This window comes from Telopea speciosissima, chromosome 6 (genome assembly GCF_018873765.1).
Source record: "Telopea speciosissima isolate NSW1024214 ecotype Mountain lineage chromosome 6, Tspe_v1, whole genome shotgun sequence".
Lineage (NCBI taxonomy): Eukaryota > Viridiplantae > Streptophyta > Magnoliopsida > Proteales > Proteaceae > Telopea > Telopea speciosissima.
Genome location: NC_057921.1, coordinates 68,806,441 through 68,818,672, shown reverse-complemented (window position 1 = coordinate 68,818,672; position 12,232 = coordinate 68,806,441). Strand labels below are relative to the sequence as shown.

The 12,232-nt window shown below is 40.4% G+C and overlaps 1 protein-coding gene across 1 annotated transcript; it reads left to right on the top strand.

Moving 5' to 3' along the window:
- Positions 1-6,317: 6,317 nt before the first annotated feature.
- Positions 6,318-11,508, top strand: LOC122664562 (methionine gamma-lyase-like). Its single transcript, XM_043860432.1, has 2 exons — positions 6,318-7,147; positions 10,769-11,508. Exons 1-2 carry the CDS (start codon positions 6,367-6,369, stop codon positions 11,353-11,355), a joined length of 1,368 nt encoding a protein of 455 aa, XP_043716367.1. The 5' UTR covers positions 6,318-6,366; the 3' UTR covers positions 11,356-11,508.
- The last annotated feature ends 724 nt before the right edge of the window (positions 11,509-12,232 follow it).

The window sequence follows — 12,232 nt, the reverse complement described above, 5'->3', positions numbered from 1 at the left end:
TCCCCCTTTATTTATTTTGATACAATCTCTTTGAGAAAACTACATTATACCTTATAAGAATGGGAGGGTAATAATGGTAAGAGAGTTTTACATCCCCTTCTACATGCTCACCCGTCTAGATACGGACAATATGTAATCTCACTAATTTTTGTATTACATTTGTATCAGCTCTTTTTTTTAATTTTTTTGGAATCATATGTATCAGCTCCATTGATGGAAGTAGAAGTGAAGGGAAATTGGAATCTTTTCTATAATTACAAGTAATGAATGTGCAACTAACTCAAAAACTTATTAAATAGGTAAAACTTAACAAAATTTTATATATGGTAAATCCGATGGGGCCAAATTTGTGGATGGAGATAGATGCCAAGGTCCCCTACTCATGCAAAATTTCAGTACAAACGAGTTTGCCAAGTGCCAAAATAAATGTTTAAAAATTAGGACTATGGGAAAATGTATAATAGTGGTTGAAGTTTCTGTAAACGTGCACGAATATATATGAGGAGGCATGCCAATACATTGAAGGGTATTTGATTAAATTAGAGTTGAAATTTGACACATGACTAATCTAAGGTATATACTAACTATCCAATGGTCTTGTTTGCTACATCATCATTTCATATGGTTTAAGTAATTAATTTGGACTTCACTTTTAAATAAAAAAATATGATTTGGCTATACAGTCGATTTTAAAATCATAATTGATAAGATTTTTAGTTAGTTATGCAATCTTGATTACAGAATTAATTTCACTTTCCTTCATTTCCCTTTATTTGCAACCTGTTGGAGTCGCATATCTGTGTTTTGATCAAAGGCCCAACCTTCCAAGTCCGTAATCAATCCTTTCTAATCCACCCGAGTACTCTCATCTCAAGTCTTAAGCATGTTAGTATGTAACCATGTCCCTGAATAAATCTCCAAATCTGTATGGTTTTAGCGTTGTCAATGCTTGAACCCACTATGGGTAAACTAATTTTAACTTTACCGGATGAGTGCAGAACCTTACCTATTTTTTTTTTTCAGTGCAAGGACAGAACCTTACCTAATTCAATGGGATAACCAAAGGAGTGGTGATTGATAGGGTAGGGATGAGTAATGGCCTTTAACCTTACACTCTTAAGATCCGTAGAGGTTGCTATATATATCCTTTATCCTTCAGGGTTAGCTAAGGATTACCCATACAAGATAAGAGTAAAAGTACACTTTACCTGGCAGCAGGATGGGTTAAAAATTCACTTTACCTGACAGGGATGGGTTAGGGAGGTAAAACACAGTCTAAGTTCAACTCTCCTTGGGGCTACCTGTTAAAAAACACACAAATGGTGAATAAAGAATGGTTTAATCCATGAGTTTTGGTTGTTGGATGAGACTCAAAAAGAAGATATTCTGGATCTTGGGCAATAGGGAAAGGTAATGATTAGATCAGATAGTGGGTCATTATTATTGGAATCCCATCATTGCACCATAATTCATGGGTGAAAGAGATTCCCTCTTCAACTTGGTAAAGAAAAACTTGCGCCTTGAAAAAAATGTAGAAGGATCAAATATAGGCATTTGATACGCTAAGCAAATAGTGGGAAGCGAGAGGATAATTTGGTGGCTGTGTATGTGTTTGGATTAGCTAGGCGTTGGGTTCGAGTTGGGGAAATAGCCTTTCCATGAAGTTGGGGTAAGATTATGTATAATATGATTTTCCTGAGATTTCGCAAGTCGTAATGGTGGGAGTCTTGTGCACTAGATCCAGCCTTAGGGTGATATTAGAATATAATATAAGAAGAAGAATTTTCTATCCAAGAGAGTGGCCAATGGAAATACACGTAGAAGCATCAATAAAGGCAGAATTCTGCTTTTCACCAGGGTTAGGAAGGGCGATCATTTCACACCATCTTGTTGCTCTAGATAGAATCTTTTTTCCCATAGTATAATTGTTTTATTTACATGGGTAAATGGGGAATAGTAAAACCCTTAACTTCATCCTCTATATTTACTTATTTAGCTGAGAACCTTATCTTCTCCATTTTCATCTCGGGTAAAACATCCTCCAAACTAGTGGCACGTAAAAGATTACCCGTTTCCACCCGTAGGTGAAGGTAAAGGCCGGTAAAGGCCATTTCCTGATAAGAAGGGTTTGCTATGATGAGACCAACAGGGATTGGACGAAAGAGAAACTACAGCGTATCTGGCAAGAGTAATTAAAAAAGTTCACTTTACTGTGGGTGTTAATGGAATCAGTACACACACTTGTACACGCACAATCGTCTATTTCCTTGCAAGATATCTTTCTATCATATCGCGTTCTGTGAGCTGGTGAATCCATTAGTCTTTTTTCCCATTTCTTTGGATTATTATTCTGCCTTTCACTGTCTTTTCCATTGTCATAACCTTCACCTTCCAAACCAGTGAATAATAATATTTTGACCAACAGTCTGGGCGTTAAAAGTAATTTAAAGATGTGGGATTAAAACAAGACGTTAAAGCAGGAAGGACGGCCTAGGACCACTGTAGTGATGGTGGGGATCATTATCTTTTTCGGTTCTCTGTCCAGTATAGTTGTTCGGTTCCTCTAATAAAGGGGAGGAAAATGATGATCTAACCCCTTTCAGAACACACTGTTTGAGTGAGGTTAAGCCGTCATGTCTATCTCCCTATGAGAGGAACTGGACAACCGTACCAAACAGAGAACCGGACTGAAAAAAAAGTGCGTGATATGGTGGTGGTAGGTTCCCACTGTAAGTGCGTGCCTGTGCATATCAACTCGATAAAGTAATTTGGTTGTGGGATCAGGGAATCCTTTTTATTAGATGATATTTGCTCACATAAAAAGCAAGGCAGCCCGTGAATCTGCTGGGCCCTTGTTTAACCAACCCCACCCCCCACAGCCCACACACACACACTACAGAGTAAAGCAGAGGGAGACAAGCCCAAAAGCACTTTCCACTCTTCCACATAAAGGGTTTTTCTTCTTATGGTCATACTCGTGTGTGTGTGTGTGTGGAGAGAGAGAAAGAGAGAGAAAGTATAGGGATTCAAAACACGGAATTGGCCTGGATCAACGTCAGAATCAGTATATTCATGGCATCTAGGGTTTTTTCTTTGCAAAGAATAAAAAAGCAGCTTTGGTCGATTCTTGCCGATCCTGATTCTAAAGAGAGAGAGGTAGAGAGAGAGGTCTTCTGGCCACAGTTCATGTGTCTCTCTTTAGAGTTAGGCAGTGATAGTGATGGAGGTTTGGAACGGTCCTCCCAACATTTGGGTTAGTGAAAGATTTAGGTAATATCCTCTCTACACGACTACACCCCTTAAGATTGACCTTTCACTAATTCACATATCAACCTCCCCTTGCTTTAGCATGTAGAGCATTTTTCATTTGCTCTTTTCAAGACAATTTAAAATATATAGGGTCACATTACTTAGACAATTAAAAAGGTTCGATAGTGGAACTTCCAAGTTGGATTAGAATACCTTTCCCTTTCCACAACATAACATGGAAAACATAAAAAAAAAAATTCACACTGAAAGAAAAGGAAGGTAATGGGGTGGTCCACATTCTTTTCAAAAAGGCACAAGCACAGCAATTTCATTTCTTAGCTTATATTCCTTTTACTTTTTGAGTTTAATTAATATATGCTTAATGTGTTAATTAAAATTTTAAGGTTCCAATCCCACCATTGGTTATTGATTGGTTAAAGGAGGTCAAGAAAATCTTATGTCCTATCTCATGATTCATTGATTCTCATCTAAAGTAGAAAATTTTAGAGATATTGTATGCTAGTGCTTTCCTAGATACCACAGGATTTTATTAACATTGGCCATCAAGCAAAGAGTACTTTTTTTACGATCTATTATTATTATATCCCTTTGGAATGATGATGTAGTAATTCTGATTGTCCGATGAAGAGGAAATGATATTGATTAATCACATGTCAAATTTTAGGGTTTAATTTAAACAAATACTCATCCATGTATTGATAGTCATCATCCCATGCTTGTCCATACACATCTATAATCCTCCAACAACTAATTTGCACTATCTGGTGACATCAAGTCTGACTAGGTTAATGTCGGTGTCAGTCAATATCGATAATCTGATACTGATATAGATCAGCCGTATCAAGCCGATTCCAATAAAATAGATCTGATTTCCGATTGTGTGTTTATTATCACGTGGCAGATTTACATTAGCTTCTTAAATAGAAAAAATCTTTTATTTACTCTAGAATCTAAAAGGATAACGACGCGGATCCATCTACTATTCTCTTATCCGCCACATAGGTGAGAGCGGATATCTTATGTAATTTATAATTTATCTATTTATCTATTTATTTATTTATGGTCACATGCATGTTCCCCTTTCCATGATTGATTGGAAAATTTTGGAGGACTCTACATTCTCCACTCCACCTCCACCTCCACGTCCACCTCCACCTCCACCTCCACTGGAGGCTGATATTCGTGCCTTGAGATAAAATGTATTTTCTATGAAGAATGATTGTCTGCCGTGTATTCGTCATAAGCATTCATCGAGAACGACAACAGGCAACCACCTACTGTATGTAGATAAAAGCTCCTTAATTTACCAACTGATTAACTTCTTCTGCTATAGAGGCCGAAGTCCTTAGAGATGGTGTTCTTCTTGTTTATCATTCTTTCTAGCTATTAGATTGTGTCTTCTATTGTATATTGTGCTATGAATGTGTATCGTCGTTTCGTCAGTATTACAGAGGATTTTAATGCTTGTTGAACTAAATTAAGATCTTTCCTTTCCTTCGACCAATAGATCCTTAAACCAACCTGTCTTTGCATGACAATTTCTAATTGAATTGAATCCAATTTGGTTGGAATCTGCATACGATTGATCGGATTTGGACCAATTTAAGATCTAGTTGAATCAATCAATCCAAATCCAAATCCAAATCCAAATCCAAATTGGGAATCGAATCAGTCAGCATCAATTCTGATCCATAAAATGATCAAAAATGTAAACAGATTCAGCAATTCAGCATCACCTATACCAATCTAAATTCAACCGATCTAATTTTGATTTTTAAAACAATATTGGGTTCAGTTCATCTAGACGGAATTTTGGGTTCACTTCATCTAGACGGGTTTGCGGAACCAAGGTTTTTAGTTCACAATATCAATGACTGTATCAGTCGCTACCGAATCACCGATACCAATACTGATTAGTTGTATCAATCCTTATCTGATTCTAAGTAGGAAAAACAGCATATCATTGCCACGTGTTGTTGTTATCTGCAAATCGGCATCTCAGCCATAAGGATGCGACAATGTGAGACAGTGTTGAAAATGTATGAGCACGTTGCATACATGCATACATCCGTTTTATGATTTGACATCTCGCTGATGGAATTTTGGATTAACATGTCTTGTTGTTTGATTTTATTAAAAAAAGACATGTGTTATGTACTTTCTAGTAGGCCCTACTTGTCTGCCAAGTTAAAACCGCTCCGTCTGATTGGGCGGGCCCGCCAATGCTACTCTACACATACCTAGTTAAAAAGCATACGAAAGTACCGTGCTGCCCTAAAAAAGAAAACAGAAATTCCAATTAAAGTGATGCTTGTGGGGATTTGGATCCTGTGCATCCAAGCAGCTGAATAGGGGTAAGGTGATCAAAATGTACCACAATGAACCTGGCGCTGCACATACAGCCTGGATGCATAGGATTTTTTTGAACGATTGTGTGCATCCAGGGTCTTAGATGTCCAACCAACGATCTCTATCCTACATTCCTACATGCATATAAGCCGACCCAATAAACTAAATTGGATTGAAACCAAAATGACCAAAACCAAATGTCATTTTAATGGTCCAGCTTTGATTTGAGATAGTGCATGCTTAAAACCGATGCAGACTCATTGAAACCAGACCGAGCAGACCATTGAGGCATTAACACCCCTAAAGTGGGACTAGAGATGAATTCTGCTGAAAGGGATGATCTGCTCGTTTACATCTACTCCCATTGGTACGGTAGATCTACGGGAAGTATCGTTTTTTGACCATTCGTTCTATAATCTAAACCGTATAATTCTAAAATTTTACCATCTGGCCCAATAAATGTCCAGGTTCACTATACCAACTCCCTTCTTTAAAGAGGAGAGAAGCCATCTCTTTACCACAAAAAATAAAGAGAAGCCACCCTATCCTATATAAAGACATATTGCCGCTGGACGAAGACGGCTATTTCCTGGATTCTGTTGGTGGTCCTAAGACTCCTTACCTTAACCCTAGGAAAATTCTCTCAATCTTTGTAGGAGTAGTCCAATCCATCCTCTTCTCCAACCTCTCCTGCTGTTCATCGTCGATTTTCGTTCTCTCTCTCGTTCTGTGCCAAACGGTAACGGTATGGCCGAAACGCACGTCCAAAGTGTTCTTTTGTCCGGTAAAAGGCGAAACGGTGGGGACGAATTCGACGGTGGCGATGATTTCATCAAGATGAAGAAATCTGCAGCGGCGATGAAGGTGTGGAACGATGATCCGGTGGAAGCTCTGGCGAGCGCCAGGCATGAGTTCGGTGAGCACGGCGGCGTAAACATGTCGATCGAAGCGTCAGCGACATTTACGGTAATGGAGCCAGAGACGATGCGGCGCATGTTTTCGGGAGAGCTTGGTCCCGATCGTGATTTTTTCATCTACAGTCGTCATTTTAACCCGACGGTTCTTAATCTAGGCCGTCAGATGGCCGCCTTGGAAGGAACCGAGGCAGCCTATTGTACCGCAAGTGGTATGTCCGCCATAACAACGGTTCTGATGCAGCTGTGCAGTAGCGGCGAAAACGTGGTGGCTTCTCCATGCTTGTACGGTGGGACCCATGCACTCCTGACTCACTTCTTTCCCAGGGTTTGCAACATAACCACCACATTCGTGGACGTGATGGATCTGGACATGGTGAGGGAAGCGATCGTGGAGGGGAAGACAAAGGTGCTGTACGTGGAGGCCATGTCCAATCCTACGCTGGCGGTCAGTAACATACCGGAGCTGAGTAGGATAGCGCACGATAAGGGGGTGATGGTAGTGGTGGATAACACATTCACTCCCATGGTGATATCCCCTGCTCGTCTTGGTGCCGACGTCGTGATCCATAGCATCTCCAAGTACATCAGTGGTGGGGCCGATGTAATTGCAGGTATGTACCATATCCATTCTATTGTTCAGACTTTGAGGAGGAGGATGATGGTCAGCCGGTGAGAGGGAGACCGGAGAAAAGGGAGAGGGGATTCGATCGTCGTCTGTGACGTTTTGGGCTTGCTCCGATTAACGGGGGCGACGCCTCAGGGAAAAAAGCGTTACAGATACAGATTGTCCTGTCCCGATTCTTCCGAGTCCCAAGCTTTTAATAGTGAAACGCTAGTGAAAATTTGAGAAGGTAACGAACGCCCGATCAGTCAAATTTTAGATGGACTGTTGTTGGGTTCATCGTGGACCTATATGTGTCTGAGCCTGTGAGGCTCTGTGTTCGGTATCCGGAGTTCCGGACAAATGTTTTTGTCGAAGGAATCCTAGATCATCTGTCCTTCCTCCTCGTGGGCGTGATTCCTACCACTTGTTTCAGTTTTTTTGGAGTGCCAACTGGCACCTGGGTAGTTTCTAACTTTCCAGCCCTTTTGGACATTTGGACAAGGAAGGGTATTTGTCTGAGGGAGGGAGGGAGGGAGAGGGTTATCCAAGCAAGCGCCATCAGAAGGTAAGAAACGGTATCATATTTAGGATGGCAATGAAGTCATTTCCTTTGAGAAGGAGAGATATTCACACTACAATGATAGGTAGGGTATCCTATCATCACGGGTCTAAGAACCTTTTCGTTTTGTCCAATTTTATAGTAAAAGGTTCTTTGAGCCCGCCATAAGCTCTGCGAACCATGGTTTGGTTTGATGTATCGGTCTTGCTAATCATCGATACCGATAACATGTTGATATCGTATTGTTGAAATAGTACGGATCAGGTGTAAAACTAAGGGTGTCAATCGGGCGGTTTGGTTTGGGTTGAATTCGGGTTTGGTTCAATTTAGAAATCGGATATAGACTGTTTTGGGTACGGTTTTTAGGGTTTGAGGATTGGTTTCAGTGTTCGATTTGGGTTTGGTTCTATCAATCGGGACAATTGGTGGTACATCGGTTTGGATTAGGTTCGATCGGGTTGGGTCGGGCCGGTTAGACCGATTCAATTTAGGATTTTGACACCCTTAATTAGGTAAATCAATAAAATAAAATTTTTTTTTCATTTTTAAGAAAAACATATGCAAACTCCTCCAATCTGTGCCAATCTATATCAATATCGTAACGATTTTGAATTTGATCGTTACCTGATCCGATACCGTGCACTAAAACCATGATGCCAACCGTTCTCTTTCTCTCCTCCAATCTCCCTACCGTGGGTTGTATGGTCTTCCTTCCTCTTAATAGTCTATCTTTGTCAAAATACAAACGTAATGGGGGCCCAGCCAACGGTGGCACAAAAGGGAGCATCTAACAAATTTTGTATGTAGGAGATCCATGTATCAAGGAAGAGAAGGGGAGTATTAAGAGGACAGAAAATGTATAAAAGCATAAATACTTGATAACCTTTTCTCTTAAGATTTTCATGGTAATTGGCATTTGTCTCATTCTTCTTGAATGTTTCTTAGTAAGATGTAGTGGGGAGCACACCATTAGGGATAGATAGACGAAATGGTTTCATAAATAGGAGAACGAACCATTTACTCTTTTGGATTCCATCACTATTGCCTATATGCGAATGATTCTTTTATGAGAACCATTGTCGATGTTATTTCCTGTGAGGAGAAGTGTGAGACGAGCGAGTACCCCTATAGACGAAATCTTTTCCCTTTTATTACTAAAGTACCTTTACACAACTTCTTTTTATTTTTTATTTTTTATCCATGAATTGGTCGGGCAAGTCCTACCAATCATCCACATAGTGATTATCCAAACATGGGAAGAGGGAATCCAAGGACCAAACACAGTAGATTCTTTTTTTCTGTTTTGGGGTAAATCAAATAACATTAGATTCTAAGTTTCGTACAAGGTTGTCTACTGCTGCAGTGGTAGCATTTTCCTCCAAATAAAGGGGTATCATTCTCTCTAGATCCATGTGGGGGAGTGGGGACTGGTGCGAGAGAAAAAGCATGTAGGGACATTTATGATAATAAATGAGATGGATGTCATTTATACTCTCTATTTCTTTCCTCAAATTTAAAATTTTTTAAAATGAGATTTTTATTTTTCTGGGTCATAGTTACGAAATTCGATATCGGCCCCTGTGCAAGGATTTCGGTATTTCTATCGTATTAGTTGTAAGATTGATATGGGTAGTCCGTAGTCGGTACAGCACAGAGTTTTTTTTTTTTTTGTTTTTTTAGTAGCAGAGTGTTTTTTCTTTAATAGCATCAAAAAGTGCAGTTCTTGATCTAGAATTAGCATCATGATATGGTCAATGCCGATAATCGGCAGCGACCGCCGATACAATGAACTAAAATCACTCGTGTGTGGGATGCAATCCTAACGGGTTGCTCTAGTGTTCAGATTGATGGGCTTGGGCTTTCTTATTTGATCCAGTCTCTTGAATGGAGTGTTTTTTTTTTTTTGGTAAAAAGTCTCTAGAGCGGATTAAATCAAAAGATAATGCATGCACTCTCCTACTCCACCCACCCACCCACCCACCCACCCCAAAAAAAAATGATTAATAATAAGAACCTTTCTTATTTAAGTCGCTCATGTATAAGTACATTACTAGGGGGTTATATGACAGGGTCATGTTAGGTCAAGGATCATTCGATTTGGGCTGGATCTAGATGAAAAAGCCCATGCTTTAGGGCCAAGCCAAACCCATCGAAGTTGGCTGTAATTATTTCATTTAAAACAAGAAAAGGAGAAATTTAGGTGTCACCAAGTTTAGTGCCATTTAGATATTTTTTTTCTTTTTGTAATTTTGGTAAACACAGTTGGATTTTTTTCACCACTTGCCACATTTGCACATGGATGAATATGATGAGTGGATCTAGGGGTGCAACAGGTCTGGTTTGGGCCGGATTTTATAAAATCCAACCCAACCCAACATCCCCTTAGCCTAGGCTTAACCCAACCTAGCCCAACCCTGATTGTCCATAATTGGGTTGGGTAAAACTGGTCTGGTCCTGATTGACCAGGCAGCCCCTAATTTTGTCATTTCAGGGCTAGTCAAGGACGGAGTAGCCCTACTTTTTGACCGTGTATGAAATTATTTTGTATAATTATATATATAGGGACATGCTGGGTTGGGCCTAACCCGAGGCCTCAGCCCAGGCCTACCCCTGGCTTAGAATTTCAACCCTAGCCCAAACTGCAGTCTGAAAAACCTAACCCAAGCCCTGTCGGGATCAGGATGGGCTTGGGCTCGCCGGGCTAAAATTGCTATCCTTGTGTGGTCAAAAGTGTGTTTGAAGTTACAAAAAATTTCAATAATGCCATTTCATTGTTATACTTCATGGAATATAGTGGCATGCATGTAATTTTTGACACCTTATGTCAATTGGTAATGGGCATGTATCAGACTGAAATTTGAACTTGGGAAACAGGTATAGATACCTTACTCAGATGGATCCATCCACATTCATCCATGTACATCATGTGAAGGCACATGTTGCTGCTTGCATACACATTCGAACTAGGGGTTGATGAATCTTGGGTGGTGGCCCATGAGATGTTTGGGCTTAAATTTGAACCACATTGATGGACTTGCTTTACTGATCACATATTGCTTGTAATTGTAGGTGCCGTTTGTGGGCCAGCGAGCCTGATTAAGTCGATGATGGACCTTCATCAAGGAGCTCTCATGCTCCTGGGCCCAACCATGAATGCTAAGGTAGCATTTGAGCTGTCAGAGAGGATTCCTCACTTGGGTTTGAGAATGAAGGAACACTGCCACCGAGCACTAGTGTATGCTACAAGGATGAAAAAATTAGGCCTCAAGGTTATCTACCCGGGCCTTGAAGAACACCCTCAACACAAACTCTTGAAGTCAATGGCGAACAAGGATTACGGGTATGGGGGTATTCTGTGTTTGGACATGGAGACTGAGGAGCGGGCAGACCGGTTGATGCACCACTTACAGAACTGCACACAGTTTGGGTTGATGGCAGTGAGCTTGGGTTACTATGAAACCCTCATGTCATGCTCTGGAAGTAGTACTAGCAGTGAGATGACCGCCGAGGAGCAGGAGACTGCTGGTATCTCCCCTGGCCTAGTGAGGATGTCGATCGGGTACAGTGGGAGTCTGGAGCAGAGATGGAGCCAATTTGAGAAGGCACTTGGTAGGATCCAAGATGGTGGGTTATTCAATTCCAAGAGCTTCTCTTAAGAACATATACATGGAACTAACTAATAAGAGTTGCTTAGTAAATGGTGACTTTGTTTAAGGAATTTTAATGGATGCTTATGGTTGCTTGTGTTTCTGAAACTGTTGTTTATGTGAACTGTTTTGCATCTAGAAATAGTCTTTGTAGTTTGTACATGCAGTTGTTAGTGATTGAAGGCCCAACCCTGTCGAGCTCAGCCTAGTCCAGGCCGGCCCTGATTGATCCTGATCGGGCTTGGCCGGATTGGCTTTGAACTAGGGCCTGGTTGGCCTTGACTTGTCCTGCTTCATGTGATTGGGTATTTGTTTGTTTCATGTTCAATTTCACTATTAGACTTTTTCTTTGGGTTAAAATACTTAGTCCAATCTTAAAATTATAAATATTTTCGTTCAATAGATAATTAACTACTAAATAAAAAATGAAAATGTAAACAATAATTGTAAACCATAACCTAACGCAGGGTTGGGTCGGGCTGGGATTAGCCCGAGGCCACAATTTTGACCCAGCCTGACCCTTACCCAAGGCTTGAACATTTAAATTCTAACACACCTTCAAGGTTGAAAAATCCTGACCAGGTCTTATTCGGGCTCGGGCCAACATGACCAAAGTTAAACCCCTACTAATTGAGCTGAAAATTAACATGTGAGTAGCATATCCATAAAATTTGGATCCCATCTGACATGACACGCAAATTTTTTAACCCGATCTCAGAGCATTTTTCATAATAACTAGGTAGGTTAGGCTTTATGATCCATCTCTCTCACAGACCTGACATGGGAGATTCTACCCTACACGGGCAGCATGTAGATTCTCTACCCAAAGGGAAAAGTGGCATTGATCCAGATCTATTTAGAAGTTCATCATATGATATATTGCCTT

Coding starts and splice junctions, on each gene's coding strand:
- LOC122664562 (XM_043860432.1), top strand. CDS start 6,367: ATGGCCGAAACGCACGTCCAAAGTGTTCTTTTGTCCGGTAAAAGGCGA. Junction 7,148..10,768: donor TGGGGCCGATGTAATTGCAG/GTATGTACCATA, acceptor TTGTAATTGTAG/GTGCCGTTTGTGGGCCAGCG.